At 43.2% G+C, this 18,182-nt stretch overlaps 1 protein-coding gene across 1 annotated transcript in view; it reads left to right on the plus strand.

Annotated features, from left to right (window-relative positions):
- The window catches only part of itga11a (integrin, alpha 11a), a 138,557-nt gene that overhangs the window by 89,828 nt on the left and 30,547 nt on the right, over positions 1 to 18,182 (plus strand). Inside the window, exons 12-19 of the mRNA XM_068018134.1 lie at positions 426 to 574; positions 1,413 to 1,553; positions 2,911 to 3,114; positions 10,184 to 10,314; positions 10,773 to 10,939; positions 13,318 to 13,460; positions 14,897 to 15,007; positions 17,841 to 17,926. Of these exons, the coding sequence (XP_067874235.1) occupies positions 426 to 574; positions 1,413 to 1,553; positions 2,911 to 3,114; positions 10,184 to 10,314; positions 10,773 to 10,939; positions 13,318 to 13,460; positions 14,897 to 15,007; positions 17,841 to 17,926 (1,132 nt within the window). The remainder of the gene's footprint in view (positions 1 to 425; positions 575 to 1,412; positions 1,554 to 2,910; positions 3,115 to 10,183; positions 10,315 to 10,772; positions 10,940 to 13,317; positions 13,461 to 14,896; positions 15,008 to 17,840; positions 17,927 to 18,182) is intronic.

Here is an 18,182-nt window from a genome sequence, read left to right on the forward strand (position 1 = left end):
GCAGTGAATTAAACACTAAAATAAAAGCAAAATACTGCGGATGCTGGAAATCTGAAACAAAAACAAGAAATGCTGGATTCACTCAGCAGGTCTGGCAGCATCTGTGCTGCCAGATGCTGGTTGAGTGATAAATGTTGCGGGAGATCTCCCTGCTCTTCTTCAAATGGTGCCACGATGATCTCTTACTGAGTGAGCAGATGGGCTGTTGGCTTAAAGTCTCATCTGAAAGACGGCACCTCTGAGAGTGCAGCACCCCCTCAGTATTGCACTGGAGCATCAGTCTAGATGTTGTGCTCGAGTCTCCAGAGCGGAGCCTTGAACCCACAACCTTCTGACCCAGAAGCGAGAGTGTTACCCGATGGAGTCACGAGTAAAATAAACTTTTGTGCCCATGAAATCCTAGTACATTGTATTTTGTCTTTCAGGTTACACCGTTACCTCGGTGATGCCGAAATCAGGTAAAAGATGGTACGTGTCAGGTGCTCCCAGATTCAATCACACCGGAAAAGTCATTATATTCACAATGAAGAATAATGGAAGTGTCACAATTCAGCAATCCCTGAAGGGGCAGCAGGTTAGTGAAACTGCTGAACTCGTGCTTAGGGTATGTTACTATCCCACGTATGCCTTTCTACACATGTGCAGGACAGATGTGAAACACATGCGTGCAAGTCTATTCCCAATTACACTCCTGCATTTGTTGTGTGCAATCGGTACTGTTGTAGGATAAGTGTTATGGGGCTCATCAAAGTTCAGATCCTAAACCTCTTCTGTTGCCGATGATGCATCACCCAGATTATTGCAGGACTTATCCCAGCTCTGTTCGAAAGGGTTGGCGACCTGCTTAAGTTTTAAAACAAGCTTGTATCTGTTTGGTGAGCATTGCCAGAAAACCACAAGATGAGATGTGTTATTGCTAATTATGGGTTGTATGAAAAAATGTCGCTATTTTAAAAATCTCTCACATTTTTATTAAGTGCTCTCAACAGAAAAAAATTTCATGCAATAATCTTTCTTCAAGGGGATTCGTTCAGTCACTCTTAGTATCTTCTAAATTTGATTTTCTCCTGGTGTTATCTAATCATTAATCCATTCAGCGCAGCAGTTGTTCTCTTTGCAGCTTAGGTTAAGGTCAGTTCGGATATGTAACTAAATAATTTATGTTATCTTTGCGCTCTCTCCATTCTTAGCCCTCCCTGCCCTCTGACCTTGTGCATTATCCATCTATTCTCATAATTGTACCCCAAAACTGGACTGAGTGCTACATCTGTGATCTAATCATTGTCCTCCTCATCTGCTCGTTCAATACCACACAGATTCCTAGTGTAATGGCTATACTTACATTGGCAGGACATTTAATGATACAGATTTTAAATCACTGATGAATCACTTTCCTGTCACATTTATTTCAGATTGGATCATACTTTGGAAGTGAAATAACTCCAGTGGATGTGGATGCTGATGGGGTGACAGACATTTTATTGGTCGGTGCCCCCATGTATTTCACTGATGGCAGAGAGAAGGGTAAAATCTACATCTATTCCCTCCACAAGGTAATTATTAGAATGCTTTCTTTGTATGGCTAGGACTTTCCTGGGATCTGCTCCCCCTCGATCACTTTTCGACTACTCTTCCAGCAGTTACAGCGATGGAGTTGGAGCAGTTTCTAGGAAATTCACAGCCTACATTTTTTTGAGCACCCAAACTGCTAATGGCTGTAAAGAGGCTGCTCAGTGGATATGCAGACCAGCAGATTCCAAGTTTAACTGCACTGTCAAGTATCCTAAGTTAGGCAAGCAATTGGGACACACAATGGTTGGCCTCAGTGCCCCAGGCTAGTCAGGGGACTGGTGGGGGGAGGGACATAGGAGGTAATCAGCCAAGTTTCCCATTCTGATTAATATCCAGTGACTCCAGCTGGGAAATACCCGTGTGTGGATTGTGGTTTGACCACACTGGACTCTGTGTTCAGATAGCCTTCCACTTGAGGTCCAGTATAACACATAAAAAACAGGCATTCGAACAAGGTGCTGGATGACAGCTGACATAATTGAGACTAACAAGGAGTCAGTGCTTTGAGGGAGGAGGGGAAGGAAATAACAATGGACAGTCCTGAAACTCTGAAATTGAAGGAAAGTGGAAAAGACAGTTTCTGCCATGTGGGGTGGGTGGGGAGAGCTGTGGGCAGATCTTTGTCAAAGACTGTGACTAAGGGAGATCCAAGGCTGCCCTGAGAAATTTAATCATGGCCTCCTCTCCATTGCTGCTGCATCATTCCAGCTATCAGTTCAGAGCGGGCACCACTGAGCTACCCTCCCAAATGCCCAAATGACCTCAGCCCCAAAGGTTGGGACAGGCTCTGCCTCTTTGGGCATGGGTAGAAATCTCTTTTTTAATTAGCGCTAGTTGTTCCACACACGGCCAGATCTGAACAAAGACAGCGTGGGGAGTGGGAGAGCCTGAGAGACGGAAGGTGGAGAAAGCACATCATGAGGTCTAAGAGAGGAGTGGCTAGGGAACAAGAAATCTGAATGGACATCAGGAGAGAAGGAGAAGCAAGAGGGAGGACAGTGGGAGACTGGGAGCCTAAGAGAGAGGAACAATGTTGGAGTGTCCAGACAGGACAGCAGGATATGGATAGAAGAATAGGGCCAGGCCAGGAGCAGGTAACTTCAGTCCCCAGACTGGGAGCTGCAGCAACATTCAGCAGAGTGACAACCCCCTACATTCAACTTCTCGAGAGTGACCTAAATCTCTTATAGTTTTATACTTGAGTATATACCATGCTATAACTCACATTGGGATATATTCCTTGTATCTTTGTAGATTTATGCATAATTGTAACTTTACATGCAAATTTTGGTACTAAAGGCTGTTGTAACATTTAGAACCTACTGGTTTGTTTTACAGAGAGTTTTCATTTTCAATAGTTTTCTGGAAATTTCTGACAAATCCCAAAACTCTCGTTTTGGTTCCACAATCGCTGCTGTTCGTGACCTCAATCATGACTCGTTCAATGATGTTGTAGTTGGAGCGCCATTGGAGGATAATCATCATGGAGCAGTTTACGTGTTTCACGGATACAACAAGAACATCCTCAAGGACTACAAACAGGTAAGAGATATAACAAGCAGCGCCACCTCCTCTGTTCCAGCATTTAGGGACCTGTTTTGGGTGATTCCACCCCCAGTTTGGCGCCTGGCTAGATAGGAACGTGGGGTGGAGACAGGGGTGTAACATGATGGGACCGTTTCCATAGCTGTATTCCTGTTTAATAAGCAGGAAAAGACCAGCTGGTCCATCAAGCCTGCCCCACACTATGAGAGTCAGAACATCCTAACCAGACTCTTCCTCCCTCCGCCTCCCACCCTCGCAGGCATGTGATCTCCTGGGATAGGTAAAATAAAAACAGGAGAGAAAACCCAGGGCCAATAAGGGAAAAATATTCCGTAAAGTTCCTCTCCAACTCCACTCAAGCAATTAAAACCAGACCAGGAGATCATACAGACCAAGTGTTATCCATAAAGACACTTACCTTCTATATGATGGGACCTCTGCCCTAGTCCAGAGTGCATCCAGTTCCTTCTTGAAGGCAGAGAAAGTGTCAGCACCCATCACACAAACTGGCAATGCATTCCAGAGACTCAGAATTCTCTGGGAAAAGAAGAACCATTTTTTTCCCCGTAACACTTGCATCAATGTTGCAAAAAGCTACACATTACTTCTACTCCCAATCCAGGCTGTGCATAACTCTGCAATTCCCAAATCTCAACTTGCTGCATTATTCTTCAATATTCTAACTAACAAAACAGATTTGCCATAAAGTACTAAAAATAACTTGGCCTAGAAACTGGATTGCACTGGAAGGCAGCACACTCTGCACGCGCCTGAACAGTTCGATTGCTGGATCATGGGAAATTGCTTCTGTGGCCTCACTTGTTTATGACTGGGGAGCTGCAAAGGCCAGTCACGACCCTCAAGGCAGTTTTACAGTCTTGCAGGCATCCAAGATCAGCTGGTTTGGATACTGTCTGAGATGGTAAGGAGAGTCCAGGATGGGTTGTGGGTACAGAGGTAATTTTTTTCCCCCAAAAATACCTTATTTTTATAAAATTTGTAAAAATTCATTACATAACAGTTCAAATTGGACATTAGTGCAATAAAGATCAGTTTCTTTCAATACAGTACATGAGATGCCTCACTACACTTACCACTACAGGTTATATTTACAATGTACATTTACATTCCACATCAAACATTCTCTGGTGCATACAGCCCAAGGGGTGAAAGAACTTTTTATTCCCAAAAATATACTTTATTCTTAAAAATCTGTTTAAAAATACATTACAAAACAGTTCCAAGTTGACATTCCAGAAAGTGCAACAGAAATCAGTTTCCTTCAATACAGAATGTGACTTGTCTCACAACCCTTCCATTCTATTTTACGTGCAATGTACATTTGCATTACACAGCAAAACCATATTTTGGTGCATACAGCCCGAGGGATTTTACACAGGTTCCAGCCTCTCGGTTCACTTTGGCGGGAGGACCTTACGCCGTGGTCTTTCCCCATTGAGCCTTTGCTGAGGCTGCCCCAAGCTTTAGTGCGTCCCTCAGCACGTAGTCCTGGACCTTGGAATGTGCCAGTCTGCAACACTTGGTCGTGGACAACTCTTTGCGCTGGAAGACCAGCAAGTTTCAGGCAGAACAAAGAGCATCTTTCACCAAGTTGATGGTCCTCTAGCAGCAGTTGATGTTTATCTCGGTATACGTCCCTGGGAACAGCCCGTAGAGCATAGACTCCTTACTGTTACAGAGCTGCTTTGGATGAACCACTGCATCTCTTTCCACAACCCTTCCATTTAACTTCCAGGCGATTCCTCCTCCTACAGTAGTACAGGAGCTGAACCTGCTAACATTACCCCTTTACAGTGCTGCAGGCACATTTAACCATCCTGGCACAGATATCACTAACAAATACACTCGTCATGTACAGCCCTTTCTGTTATTTAGGACCCAATTTTATCTCTGACTAAGTGAGCGAATTTTGAATGAGTTAAAATCACACCCTTTCTTTGGGTGTTGAACATCACATCCACAATGCAACTATATCAATCATTACATCCTTGCCTCGTGATTGGCTGGGTGCGGGGCTTCCTTTAAGGCCAATTTTTATCCAATCAAAATTCATGGAGGGCAGCTTTGAAGGAATTCCCACTTCCAAAATATGGGAGCCAGGAAGCAGAAAAAGGGGGCTTGTAAAAGATATTTTTCCAAGAAAATTAGATGTAGAAAAGAGATTTGCTTAAATTACATGGGAAAAAGCTGTTAAAAAAAAGAAAGAGTAAACATGAAAGAAAGACAACAGGAGAGAAAATGACAGGATGGGCACAATTAGTGTGATTTTTAATTATGATTGTTTCTTTGAGCGCTTATTTTAGTAATCTGAGACTAATATTACAGGAGTGAAACAGTTCCTCACTTTAAGTAGCATTATTACTGCAATATTAACACATGTTTCAGTGTCACAGGGCATTGCAATCGGATGCCAATGTGCTACTGTCTGTTTTGCTTCTTCCCAAGATGAATTTATACCCCAGCCTATCCCCTGTCCTTTCCCATTCTGATGCTGATGATGTGCAATTTTAATTAATTCAGCAACCAACAACAACTTGCATTTATGTAACGATTTTAACACAAGTGCAATCAGGAACATAATCAAACGGAAAATTTGACACCGAGCCAAAAAAGAAGACATTAGGACAGGCGACCAAATGCTTGGTCAAAGAGGTAGGTCTTGAGCATTATCTTAAAGGAGAGTGAAGTGGCAAGGTGAAGAGGTTTGGCGAGAGAATTCCACAGCTAATACTATAAGTAAGTCCTTACAATTAGATACAATCTATACACCATATTGTCAGGTAATGCTCGTCTGTCCCAATTTGAAGCCACAGTTTGCTGCAATGTGATTTCCTGGAGCTGGTTAAGACGGAAGAAATTTCATAGTAATCCGGCATATTTACTAAGAATTGTTTCTGTCTGTGCTTTAACACACCCAGACATTGAGGCCTGTCTTTTTACTTCTCGTTCTTCCGTCCCCATTCATTGCATGTGCCTGTCCAATGTTCATACTTGCACCTTTAGTACTGGGGTCTCGATCATGAAAATCAGGGTGCTGGAGACTCACTGGAGGGATCGAGGTTACATGAGGTTAGTGGCTGTGGTCTTGCTGTAATGACTCTCACTGCCTTCATGAAACTGAAATTGCTAGGACTCCCACAAGAGGGAATCAGGGCCCTGGGATCTCAGAAAGCAAGAGGGGTGGGCCTTCACTTGTAAAGTAGGGTCCTCACTCCTCTCTTCAGAAGCTCAACTGAAAAACCTCATTCAGTTCAGTCAACGGAATGCTCTGGCTCAGTCCAACCTCCCTAGGGCATCCGGCACCTAATGTTTCGCTAAAGGCACTAGTTAGAGAAGCCCCATTTACCCTCTCAGGTGGATATAAAAGATCCCTCTGCACTATTAGAAGAAGAGGAGGGGAGTTCTCCCTGGTACTCAGACCAATATTTATCCCTCAGCCAACACCCAAAAAACAGATTATCTGGTCATTATCGCATTGCTGTTTGTGGGAGCTTGCTGTGCACAAATTGGCTGCACTTCAAAAAGTGCTTGTAAAGTGCTTTGGGACGTCTGAGGTTAAGCGCTATTTAAATGCAAGTCTTTCCTTTTTTAATTAAAAAACTAGCTTAGTAATGAATAAAATGTTCTTAAATATATTTTCACAGTACCAAAGGTTTTTGTGTCAATGTCACAGTTTCTCAATGAACAGAATGGGACAGTGACAGGTGTAATTCCGATGTGAATGAGTTATATTGCTGAGTCTGTTCGTATTTAATCAATTCTGCCAGTAATTATGAGGTTATGTGCTTACTTGAGTGAAAACAAATGTTCTTAATAACTTAAATAGACAAATAATGTAAGTCAAAAAGAACTCCATTGCTTTTTTTTTTAGTTTATTTCCCCATTGCTTCTTTCTGCCTCCCCTTCCAATATTTGGGGCAGACAAATTGGCAATGCTCAGATCTGGTCAGAAGCTAGGATATAACATTGCGTCTGGGATGTATAATCCAAAATTGTTTGTACCTAGGCAGACACAATAATTGTAGAAGTGTACAGAATTTTTTTAAAAAATTCTTTCATGGCATGTGGGTGTTGCTGGCAAGACCAGCATTTCTTGCCCACCCCTATTTGCCCTTGACAAATGAGTGGCTTGCTAGGCCAATTCAGAGGGCAGTTAAGAGTCAACCACATTACTGTGCGACTGGAGTCACATATTGGCCAGGCCAGGTAAGGATGGCAGATTTCCTTCCCTAAACAAAGGGACTAGTGAACCAGATGGGTTTTTATGACCATCGATGATAGTTTCATGGCACTATTACTGAGACTAGTTTTCAATTCCAGATTTTTATTAATTAATTGAATTTAAATTCCACCAGCTGCAATGGTGGGATTTGAACCTGTGTCCCCAGGGCATTAGCCTGGGCCTCTGGATTATTAGTTCAGTGACATTACCGCTACACCACCATCTCCCCATTATGTGCCATGTATTACTTCCTGCAGTCACCTATCACCTCAGTGCTTACAAACCTACATTAGCTCCTGGTCCACCAAAGCCTCAGTCTTAAATTCTCATGACACTGATCAGGAGCAAGAGACCTGGTTGGTTTGGCCCTTCCTAATCCAGCGACACTGAAGCCAATTGTAGCATATCCAACTGCCACTTTGATTAAAATTGACACACTGAAAACAGAGCAGGGTTTTGTTGTTAGGATCGTCCTTGTCTGTTTGGCTCCACACAGCTCTGGGCAATAGTTACCACCTGTGACAGAGGAAACTAAAGATTTAAAGGCGCATTGTCATCCTTTTAGAGATAGTGGATCATGATTATGTTAAAGGGAGTAAAAGTGAAACTTTTTTGTGATATTTATCGCACAATTGACCCAATAACATCTATCACATAGAAAACCAAGTCATCATGTCAGGAGAATGTTGCTGTGTTTGTCAGTGTCATCCCAGTGACTGTCATGACCCATCCCAGGGACTGATGCCGCCCATCCCATTGGTATGTGACCAATCCCAGTGACGTATGACTCATCGCTGTTCCCCTCCTTTCTCCAAAAGTCCTGATGATTCCACCAGCTGATGGGCATTCGGAACCCAAGTCATCAGATATCTGAATCCTACATTGCAACAGTGACTACCCTTCAAAAGTACTTCATTGGCTGTAAAGTGCTTTGGTCCTGAGGTCAGAAAAGGCGCTATATAAATGCAAGTCTTTCTATCTGAACCAGACAGACCTGCAGTACTCCAGGGCACTGTTGATCAGACAGTCTGACTCACTATTGGAAGATATAGGGGCAGACCTGACACTGAGAACTGAGATTGTTCCTACTCACCTCCAGATAACCCCGCATGCCAACTTCCTAGCTGGAAAACTAAATGCTCTATGTTGGTAAGCTACATACTTTTAGCTGATTAAACTCCAACAGTACCCACTGCTGGGCACAGTTGGGAGCACCCAAGCCTCAGCTCTGCCATCCCTGACCTAAACAGGCTGGATGATGGATTACACAAATTAAGATTGTATTCCATGGAATTTAGAAGATTACGGAGTGACTTGATCAAGGTTTTCAAGATATTAAGGGGGACTAATAGGGTAGATGGAAACTAGTTTGCTGGCAAAGTCCCCTAGGACTTAAAAATTAGAGCCAAGTCTTACAGGAGTGAAGTTAGGGAACATTTCCACACACAAAGGGTGGCAGAAGTTTAGAACTCTCTTCCACAAACAGCAGTTCAATTGTTAGTTTTAATTCTGAGATTGATAGATGTTTGTTAACCACAGGTATTAAGGGATATGAGGTAAAGGCAGGAATATGGAGTTAGGTTGCAAATTAGCCACAATCTCACTGAATGGTGGAACTGGCTCGAGGGGCAGAATGGCCTCCTCGTGTTGCTGTATTCCTATAAATGGAATGTATCCCTATAGGGAGACAGTATGCATTTTCTGAGAAAACAGATGTTCTAGAACTCTAGGATTCTCAGTCACTTAGTTTGGAGCCTCTTTAACACGGTTTTGGTGTATCAAACACAGTTAACAGTAAAAGCCTAATGCTGAACTAAATGACGGCATTGACTGTCCACCATCCAAATAGCAGTGAGTGCCCTACAGTTTATACATAAGCTGGCGTTGTTGGCTTGGAAGTCACAAATTCCAGTTGTTTAGCTGCCTGAGTTACTTTGAGGTTAGAACACCAACATTCTACCCAGGTGATCATGGGTTTACATTGTAGGGCTGTCCATTATATCATTTAATAACTTCAACTGGAATTATTTTTGGAAGTTTTAATCCAAAATGTTCACACAACCTATCAGAAATAGAACTCCATCCAGTTCCTCAACTTCAGTTTCCATATTCTTTTAATGATACCTAGATGGCCATCAACCTCCTATCACCAATATTCTCTCAGAGTAAATTTGCAAAGAATGCTAAAGGATCATCCTATCTCAATGATACCGTGTTCTGTGCCTTGATGTCACATGCTCCAATGGTCAGTGGTGTACAAATTGCCAGAGTTATACATAGTCATGGCCACTCAAGTTTTGAAATAGTATTGGTGCAGGTCCTGGAGGACGCCCGATCCGAATAACCTTCTCCAGCCACAGGAACTTAGGGATTGCTAGATGAGAAAAGGCCAAGGTCTATCTGGTTCACCCATTACCATTCTGCTAGTCACATGGTACAATGATAGGAGAGTGGTTGATTAATAATGCCAGTCAGTCTCTATTAATTCATCTACAACAGACCCAAGCATAAGGTGAGGAAAATACCAGTCATGGAGAGCTTTGGGAACCATAGGTCCAAAGCCATCTGCTCCTCCCAAGCACGCTACACCCAGCACATGTCCTGTCTCTTCAATCCCTCTTGCAAAGTTTTACAACCAAGCATGGTGTCACTTAATCACTACTCGTTATTCATCTTGTTTCAAACTTGGTGGTGTGGTGCAATATTTCCCTTGGCCCATCGTCTGCTTTCTTCATTTAGAAAAAGGAGCCCAGCTTGTGGCCACTCACATCAGTATTGGTCAATATAATACACCCACCACTTTCTATATTTGCTGTTTTACAGAGGATAGGAGCCTCGGAGGTCAGTCCTAGACTGCTGTATTTTGGCCGCAGTATTCATGGGCAGTTGGATATGAATGATGATGGATTGGTGGATCTGGCAGTGGGGGCACTCGGTAGTGCTGTTCAGTTATGGTTTGTTCATTTATATTTACTAAGCGTTTCACCAATGACTTGTTCATTCACAGTTATCTACTCGTGACGTATCCAGTCCAAGCTGCTTTGTGCATCTCCTCCCCTGGGGAAGGCCTCTACACTCAGCATCCCACAGGACAGCACAACTGAGGTTGGGCAAATGCCATGTTGCAAATTGCAATCCAGCCAATGGTACAGCGTGCTGGCATTCCAATGTGCATGGTCCATTGCAGTGCCCCTATGTGATGACCATGACTATCACCTGTTCTGCCTGTAAATTCCTCTCAAAATGCTGAGTAATTGGGCAATCCAATAATGTTCACAAGAAGAGTCCTCTGACCTCACAATGCAGCATTTGTCTTCCAACCTGTCTCCTGTTGGATTTGAAGTTCAAAGTAAAGGATCTTCTTGCTCCAGAGGTGCTGGGTAACCCATACAATGTCATTCTTTCCCCTCAGGTCTCGCAGTATAGTCCAGGTGAACGCCAGCATGCGGTTTGAACCACCAAAAATCAACATTTTCAACAAGGACTGCAAGAGGAATGGCAAAGAGTGCAGCTGCATGTCTGTATCTGTCTGTTTCACAGTCACAGCCAAGTCACCTGGACTTCAGAATGACAGCTTGGGTAAGTGTGACACTATTGGTCAGGGATAAATTAATGCATATTTCAAAATCTGTTGACCTTGTTTCCAAACATACAAACAATGGTGGACAGGAAAAGAGCTTCTAGTACATCCAGTCTGTCCCACACAATTTGTGATACTTGTGTATCACTATAACTACTCCCTACCCCACCCACAGCAATGTCATCTCCTGGGAGAGGCGTAAAACCAGATAAAAAAACCCAAGCCAATGTGCGGGGGGAGTAATATTTTGGAAATTTCTCTCCAATGCCCTCACAAAACTAGTCAAGATGATCACTCTGGCCCTAATAATTCTATGTAGAATTCAGTTGTACGAGGTAATCACTGCCCGAGCCCGTAACAAGTTAAACTCTCGCCTGAAGGAATTCTGTGAATCAGAGTTCACCGCACAAGCCGGCAGCCTATTGCAGAGGTCGACTGTTCTCTGCGAAAGAACCATCTCTTGACATCTAATCCAGGGTCTGGCCTTAAAATTGCGACAATGGGTCCTCCCCAACATATTTAATTGCAAGAGACTGTCAGCTCGAACACAATCTATTCACGTCATTATCTTATAACCTCAATCAAATTACATTTCCCAGCTCTCCGAAATGAGAAATTAGGACAAATGGGATAGACTTAGGCTTGCACATTCCCTGAGACATTAATGATCTAAACTCTCCTTTCATTTCTCAATCTGTTGTTACACTCCACATACCAGCCTAAACAATCTTTCTCTATCATCACTTTCATCATATTAAGATCGATCACACTGTCTGCTAATCTACTTCATTCTTTACCAGAGACAGTGCCTCTCCATACCACCCTCAGGCTCCCTTTTCTTCTGAAATGTACAGGTCAATAATGTTTGGCATCTTCGAATTAACCTTGACTTCCTCCCTACTCTTTTCAAAGCTTGGTGGTTTTCCCCACATTGAGCCTTGGCCCTGCAGATAGTATTCTCAATAACAAGATATACCACACATCCCAGCTTTGGTTAGGCATGCAACACAGTTGAAGAGGAAGGAGCATTCATCCCACCAAGCTTGCACTGATTTTCAGGTTATTACACAGGGGTCACATTGACTCACTTTCCTCCAGGCTTGGTAATAAGCCTTTACACCTCTGCTTTTTGCTGAATCAGGAATCTGTTTCTTTCCTTTCTAAATAATGACAACTGAGCTCCCTTTCCCTTCTGTCTCTGCATTAGTTGCCACGTCACCACAGTATGACCAAGTAGTCTGGTAACAAACTTTTGTTCCTGGTAAAACACAAAAGACCAGTGAGGATGTTAGTACCAAGAATGACACACTTTCCCATTTCAGCCACTACCAGATCAAACACAGCAGAGTTAGATGCAGGGTAAATCTCTCTAGGTGTCAGCTGTAGCCCAGTAGTAGTGCTGACTTGGAGTTAGAAGGTCAGAAGTTCCCACTCCAGAGACCTGAATGCATAATCAAGGCTGACACTCCAGTGCAGAGCTGAGGGAGTGCTGCACTGTTAGAGGTGCTGTCTTTTGGATGAGATGTTAAACCAATGTCTCTCAGGTGGATGTAACAGATCCCATGACATTTTCAAAGAAAAGCAGGGGAGTTCTCCCCTGTGTCCTGGCCAACATTTATCCCTCAACCAACATCACTAGAAACAGATTATTTATGCAATTGTTCTTTGTGGAACATTGCTGAGCTCAAATTAGAAGCTGCTTTTCTCTACATTACACGCTTCAAAAATATTTCATTGTCTGTGAAGCAGCTTAGGATATCCTGAGATCATGAAAAGTGTTTCATAAATACAAGTCCTTTCTTCCTATCAATGTACCTTAACCTCAACTTCAGACGAGAACTCTCTACTATACAGTGTGATATTTTGCACACATTTTTATGGACTTCTCTAAGTTAACTTGCCAACTTTGTGCTAAGTAATGGCAAAGCGGGCACAGTTTATGTTGTGCGTCCAAGTCTACTGGGAACTAGATGAAAATCACTTAAACTCATTTCATGTAGAGTTTTTACAGCAAGCAGAGAGAGTGTTTCCTGCCATTAGTCTGAACTGGATTTGAACCCATATCCCAGAGATAAAAGTATGTCTGTTGACCCACTGGACCACCCGGACTGCCCACCCCACTCCCACTCAGCTGACATTTTTAGCCTCTCCTTGCGTTTAAGGGTAATTAACGATTAATATGCACGGCTGTGATTTCCCACTGTACACACCTGTCTGGTGAGGGTTCCTCTGCTTCTGTGAACTCAAACAATCAACTCTTTCCTGTATTTCTAGATCCCAGCATCTTGCTTGGAATGCTAAGCAAAACAATACCTGACTGCACTGTGGGAAACAGGTTGAGTTTGAAACTGGAGAAATTATTCTGATTTTTGTTCAGTTATAAGGTACAACGTTTCCATTGACGAACGCAGATACACACCCAGGGCACTCTTTGATGACAATTTCGAGAAGTACATCCGCAGTAACATCAGTGTGGAACCTGAATTAGACACTTGCGATCAATTCAATTTCCACGTTCTAGTAAGTGCCAATCTGTCAACTGTTGCTCCTCAACTGTCCTACACATTCTTCTTCCTTCTTATATCCTCACTTTGTTGAAATCAAGACTTGTCACACTATCTCCTCCTCTAACTCATTCCTTCCCAAGACCAGAAAACTCTGAGATTCCTCATCTCCTTCAGTTTTTCCATCATCCTACAACCAATTAGCTTGCCATCATGTAATCACTTTAGCCTGATTGAACTTGTCTTCTGCTTTCCTTTTTTCAATCTTGGTGGTGTCCAGCATATTGGACCTTGTCCCTTTACATTGGAAACATAGGAAATAGGCGCAGAAGTAGGCCATTCAGCCCCTCAAGCCTAGCTCCACCATTCAACTAGATCACGGCTGATCTTCTACCTCAACGCCATTTTCCCGCACTATCCCCATATCCTTAGATATCTTTAATATCTAAATATCTGTTGATCTCTGTCTTGAACATACTCAATGACTGAGCCTTCACAGCCCTCTGTGGTAGAGAATTCCACAGATTCGCCACCCTCTGAGTGAAGAAATTCCTCCTCATATTAGTCTTAAATGGCCTGCCCCTTATTCTAAGACTGTGTCCCCTGTTTCTAGACACCCCAGCCAGGGGAAACATCCTTCCTGCATCAACCCTGTCGAGCCCTGTAAGAATTTTGTATGCTTCAATGAGATCACCTCTCATTCTTCTAAACTTGAGAGAATACAGGCCCAGTCTCCTCAATCTCTCTCATGGGACAATCCCGCCATCCCAAGAATTCCCACAAATAGGAGATGGGTAAAGCAAGCATTTATACCACCCTTGACCATCCTTACTGCTAGGCCACACAGAACCATAGGAAGGTGGAGATACGGCTCCTGTAAGGTTGTCAGTAATTACACAGGGCTTGCATGGAGGAGTGTACTGAAAGTATTGATTAAATTGTCACATTATTACATACAACACAGCTTCCTCAGCAAACGCCAGCACCACCTTGCTCCAACTCAAGCTGACACTTCAGTGCTGTACTGAGGAAGTGCCAGAGATGTTGCCTTTCAGATGAGACATTAAACTGAGGCCATGTGTTGCTAGTCAGGTAGGTGTAAAAGATCCCCCTGGCATTATTTAAAGAGGAGCAGGAGAAGTTGTCTCAGTGTCCTGGCCAACCTTCTTCCCTCAGCCAATACTACCAAAACCAAAGTAACTGGTTATTCATCCCATTTGCTAGCTGGGGAACTTTGCCATATTTGCTTACATGACATCAATGACTGCTCATCTGTAGTAATCCGTTGGTGGTAAAGCGCTTTGGGATGTCCTCAGGATCATTATAAAACTCTCAAGTTCTTTCTTTCATTCTAACTCCACCTCTATTAAACTCAGGCCTTTTTACCCTTTACTACTTGCTGTATATTTTGTGCATGTCCAAATCTTCCTGTGAACTGTTTCCTTCCTCCAGGATACGCTGGATTACGTGAGACCGATTGGGTTTATCTTGGACTTTAGCCTCTTGGACCCAGAATACGGCCCCGTTCTGGACGACGGTTGGCCAACCACAACCAAAACCACAGTAGGTGACATGATGCCCTTTATACTTGTGTTTCATTCCGTTTAGAGGTGTGGTCTGAACTTTGCAGTCACACGTTCGCTAAAAGGAAGCTGTAATTATGTTTTATTTGAGAGCATGAATACACTCTCGTTCCTTGTGCACTGGCATGGGCACACATCACACTGCTCTGTGGTATGGTACACCAGAGCTCTAATGTGGGGTGGAACATGTAATTATTTCACTAAAAGCACTAAATAGAGGATATTCTCACAAACATATTTAGGATGTTGCTGCACATAGAAGCTTGCTTCTAAAACAGGGGTGTGGTGGTGTAGTGGTTATGTTAGTGGACTAGTAATCCACAAGCATGGATTAATTTATCTTGACTGTATGAGTTCTAATCCCATCCACGGCAGTTGGGGAATTTGAGTTCATTTTTTTTAAAAAAGCTTTTAGCAGTAATAAATTGACTATGAAGCTGTCAGATTGTTGTAAAAACCCTTCGGGAAGGAAACCTGCTGCCCTTACCCACTCTATATCTGACTCCAGTCCCACACTGATGTGGTTGACTCTTAACTGTCCAAGAAAACTGCTCACTTGTATAAGGATGGCCTATAAATGTTGGCCTTGCCAGCGACCCCCACATTCTGAAATTTTTTTTTTTTATTTACTAATAAATTTAAATGCATAATTTTTTATTTCTTTCACAAAATGTGGGCGTCGCTGGCAAGGCCAGCATTTGTTGTCCATCCCTAATTGCCCTTGACAACTGAGTGGTTTGCTAGGCCATTACAGAGGGCAGTTAAGAGTCAGCCACATTGCTGTGGGTCTGGAGTCACATGTAGGCCAGACCAGGTAAGGACGGCAGATTTCCTTCCCTGAAGGACATTAGTGAACCAGATGGATTTTTATGGCAATTGATGATAGTTTCATGGCACCATTATTGAGACTAGCTTCACTTCTAGATTTTTTTATGAATTAATTGAATGTATGAATTAATTGAATTTAAATTCCACCATATGCCATGTTGGGATTTGAACCTCTAACCCCAGGGAATTAGTCTGGGCCACTGGATTGCTAGCCCAATGACATTACCACTGTGTCACCATCTCCCCTATTGCTAATTAATGCATGGATAAGCTCTAACACTAAAAATAAATTAAACCCCATGACATGCCATAATTTCAATGTGGATTCTCTGCTATTGGCAGCTCACTGACAGGGAGATTAGCACCCTTTAGGTCATTAGCTATAAAGCCCAGAAAAGCAGCCACCACAACTTGGTCATACAGTATTACAGCTCAGCACAAAACTTACGAGTATGCACAATGCACTCTGTAAGGGAATCCAGCCTTGGTTCTCAGCAATGTTTTAACCCTAAGCATTATCCCACCACAAAATTGCAACATGTGTCTCTCGCTAGCAGAAGGAGAGAAGATGGATTGTCTCAACACAGAAAGCGAATATGTTTGTAGGATGACTTAAATACTGGAAAGCTATTCAAACTATCAATCTTTGAGCAGGCGGTTCTCCCCCATGCAAACCCCCTCTTCTCCCCACCCCAGCTGGATTTGACCAGTCTCCAAAATACCCCAGATATCTGACTACTGGCTGACTGAAAGGTTCATATGCCAGAATCTAAAGTGTTTCAGACTGAATCAGGCTGATCTCATCAAGCGAGGCAAATGTCCAACTTGGCATTTTCCCTCCTCTTCCCATTGCTGAATTATACAGTCTCACTCTGATTGAAGTCTGACATGAATTCTGCAGTCTATGTGTTCTTTAATCACTCTCCGATAGCTCAGTATTTATGAGCAGCCTGTGGTGTGGCATAGAGCCATATAGACTAGGAAAATCCCAGATCTGATCCCAGTTTGTGCTGAGTTAGCTGATCTTATTTAATACGTAATACATGGATTTATATAACACTTCAACACCTTTTTGAAATGTCTCAAAGTACTCTGCATTGTTCTTGGTACGGTGTAGCTTGTTAACGGGACACACATGGCAACCATTTTGCGCTTGCACCATCCCAGAAACAGTGATGAGTTGAACTGGTTGATGTGTTTTGGATCTTGGAATGTTGGCTAGGGCACCAATGGAATTCCCTCGGGCAGCAGTGAGGACATTCCAATCACTGAATCTGGGATAAAGAAGCCCATCCCCTTGCTCCCACCTCCTGTCTGCTGTGCAGTGGCTCCTGTTGGACATCAGCAGAAGATTAAGTTAAGACTGGGTTCAAGTCCCAGTCCAGAGAATTGAGCACAAAAATCTCAGCTCCCACTTCCAGTGCAGTACTGAGGGAGTGCTGCGTGGTCGGAGGTGATGTCATTTAGATCAGACATTAAGCTAAGGCCCCATCTGCTCCCTCAGGGTGGACGTAAAGGATGCTACAGTACTATTTAGTTGAAACATTAACCCTGGCAAATATTTATCCCTCAGTCAACATCACTAAAACAAATTATTGAGTCATTTATCTCATCGTTGTTTGCGGATCTTGCTTTGCATAAATTGGCTGCCCCGTTTCCTACATTACAACAGTGACCACACTTCAAAAGTACTTTATTGCTGTAAAGTGCTTTGGGAAGTCAAGTCTTTTTTTAATTTTATGTTTTTTTATTGCGAGATGAATAGCCTGTCGGCAGTGGGTTTGTGGTGGAGTGGCAGGGGTCGAGAAGTGATCCCATGATGAATCAGTGCACTATGTCCCCCTGGCCTTTAGAACTTGATTGCTGTGGGGGTACCTGAATGCTATGAATTTGTTGTGAGTGAGCTGCTTCACTCTAATAGGTAAGCACATTCTGGATATAGCGGGTATGGTCTGGCTTACAGTTTCTTCTTGGTTCCAATGCAGCTAGGCTTCTGGAGTGACTGTGGAGAAGATGAACACTGTGTACCTGATCTGGTGCTGCGAGCTCGCGCTGATATTTATGGCTCCAGGTGAGTAGATAGTAACGGGTCCAAACAACATGATAGAGGAGATAGAGGATAGAACACAATATGACATCATGGAACCCTCTAGATGCGGTTTTCTCACCTTCTCTCCCCTGCTAAAGGCATAGACTTCTGCTCAGCCCTCCATCCCTCTGCTACTGCAGCCTCGTGGCCATTCTTCTTGTATAAGCCTAGATATACAGGATCAATAGGCTATTCGCCTGTGGAGAGCCTTGCATCTGAGCCTGATCCTGTGCCCAGT

The sequence above is a fragment of the Heterodontus francisci genome, chromosome 38 (genome assembly GCF_036365525.1).
Source record: "Heterodontus francisci isolate sHetFra1 chromosome 38, sHetFra1.hap1, whole genome shotgun sequence".
In the NCBI taxonomy this organism is placed as follows: Eukaryota; Metazoa; Chordata; class Chondrichthyes; order Heterodontiformes; family Heterodontidae; genus Heterodontus; species Heterodontus francisci.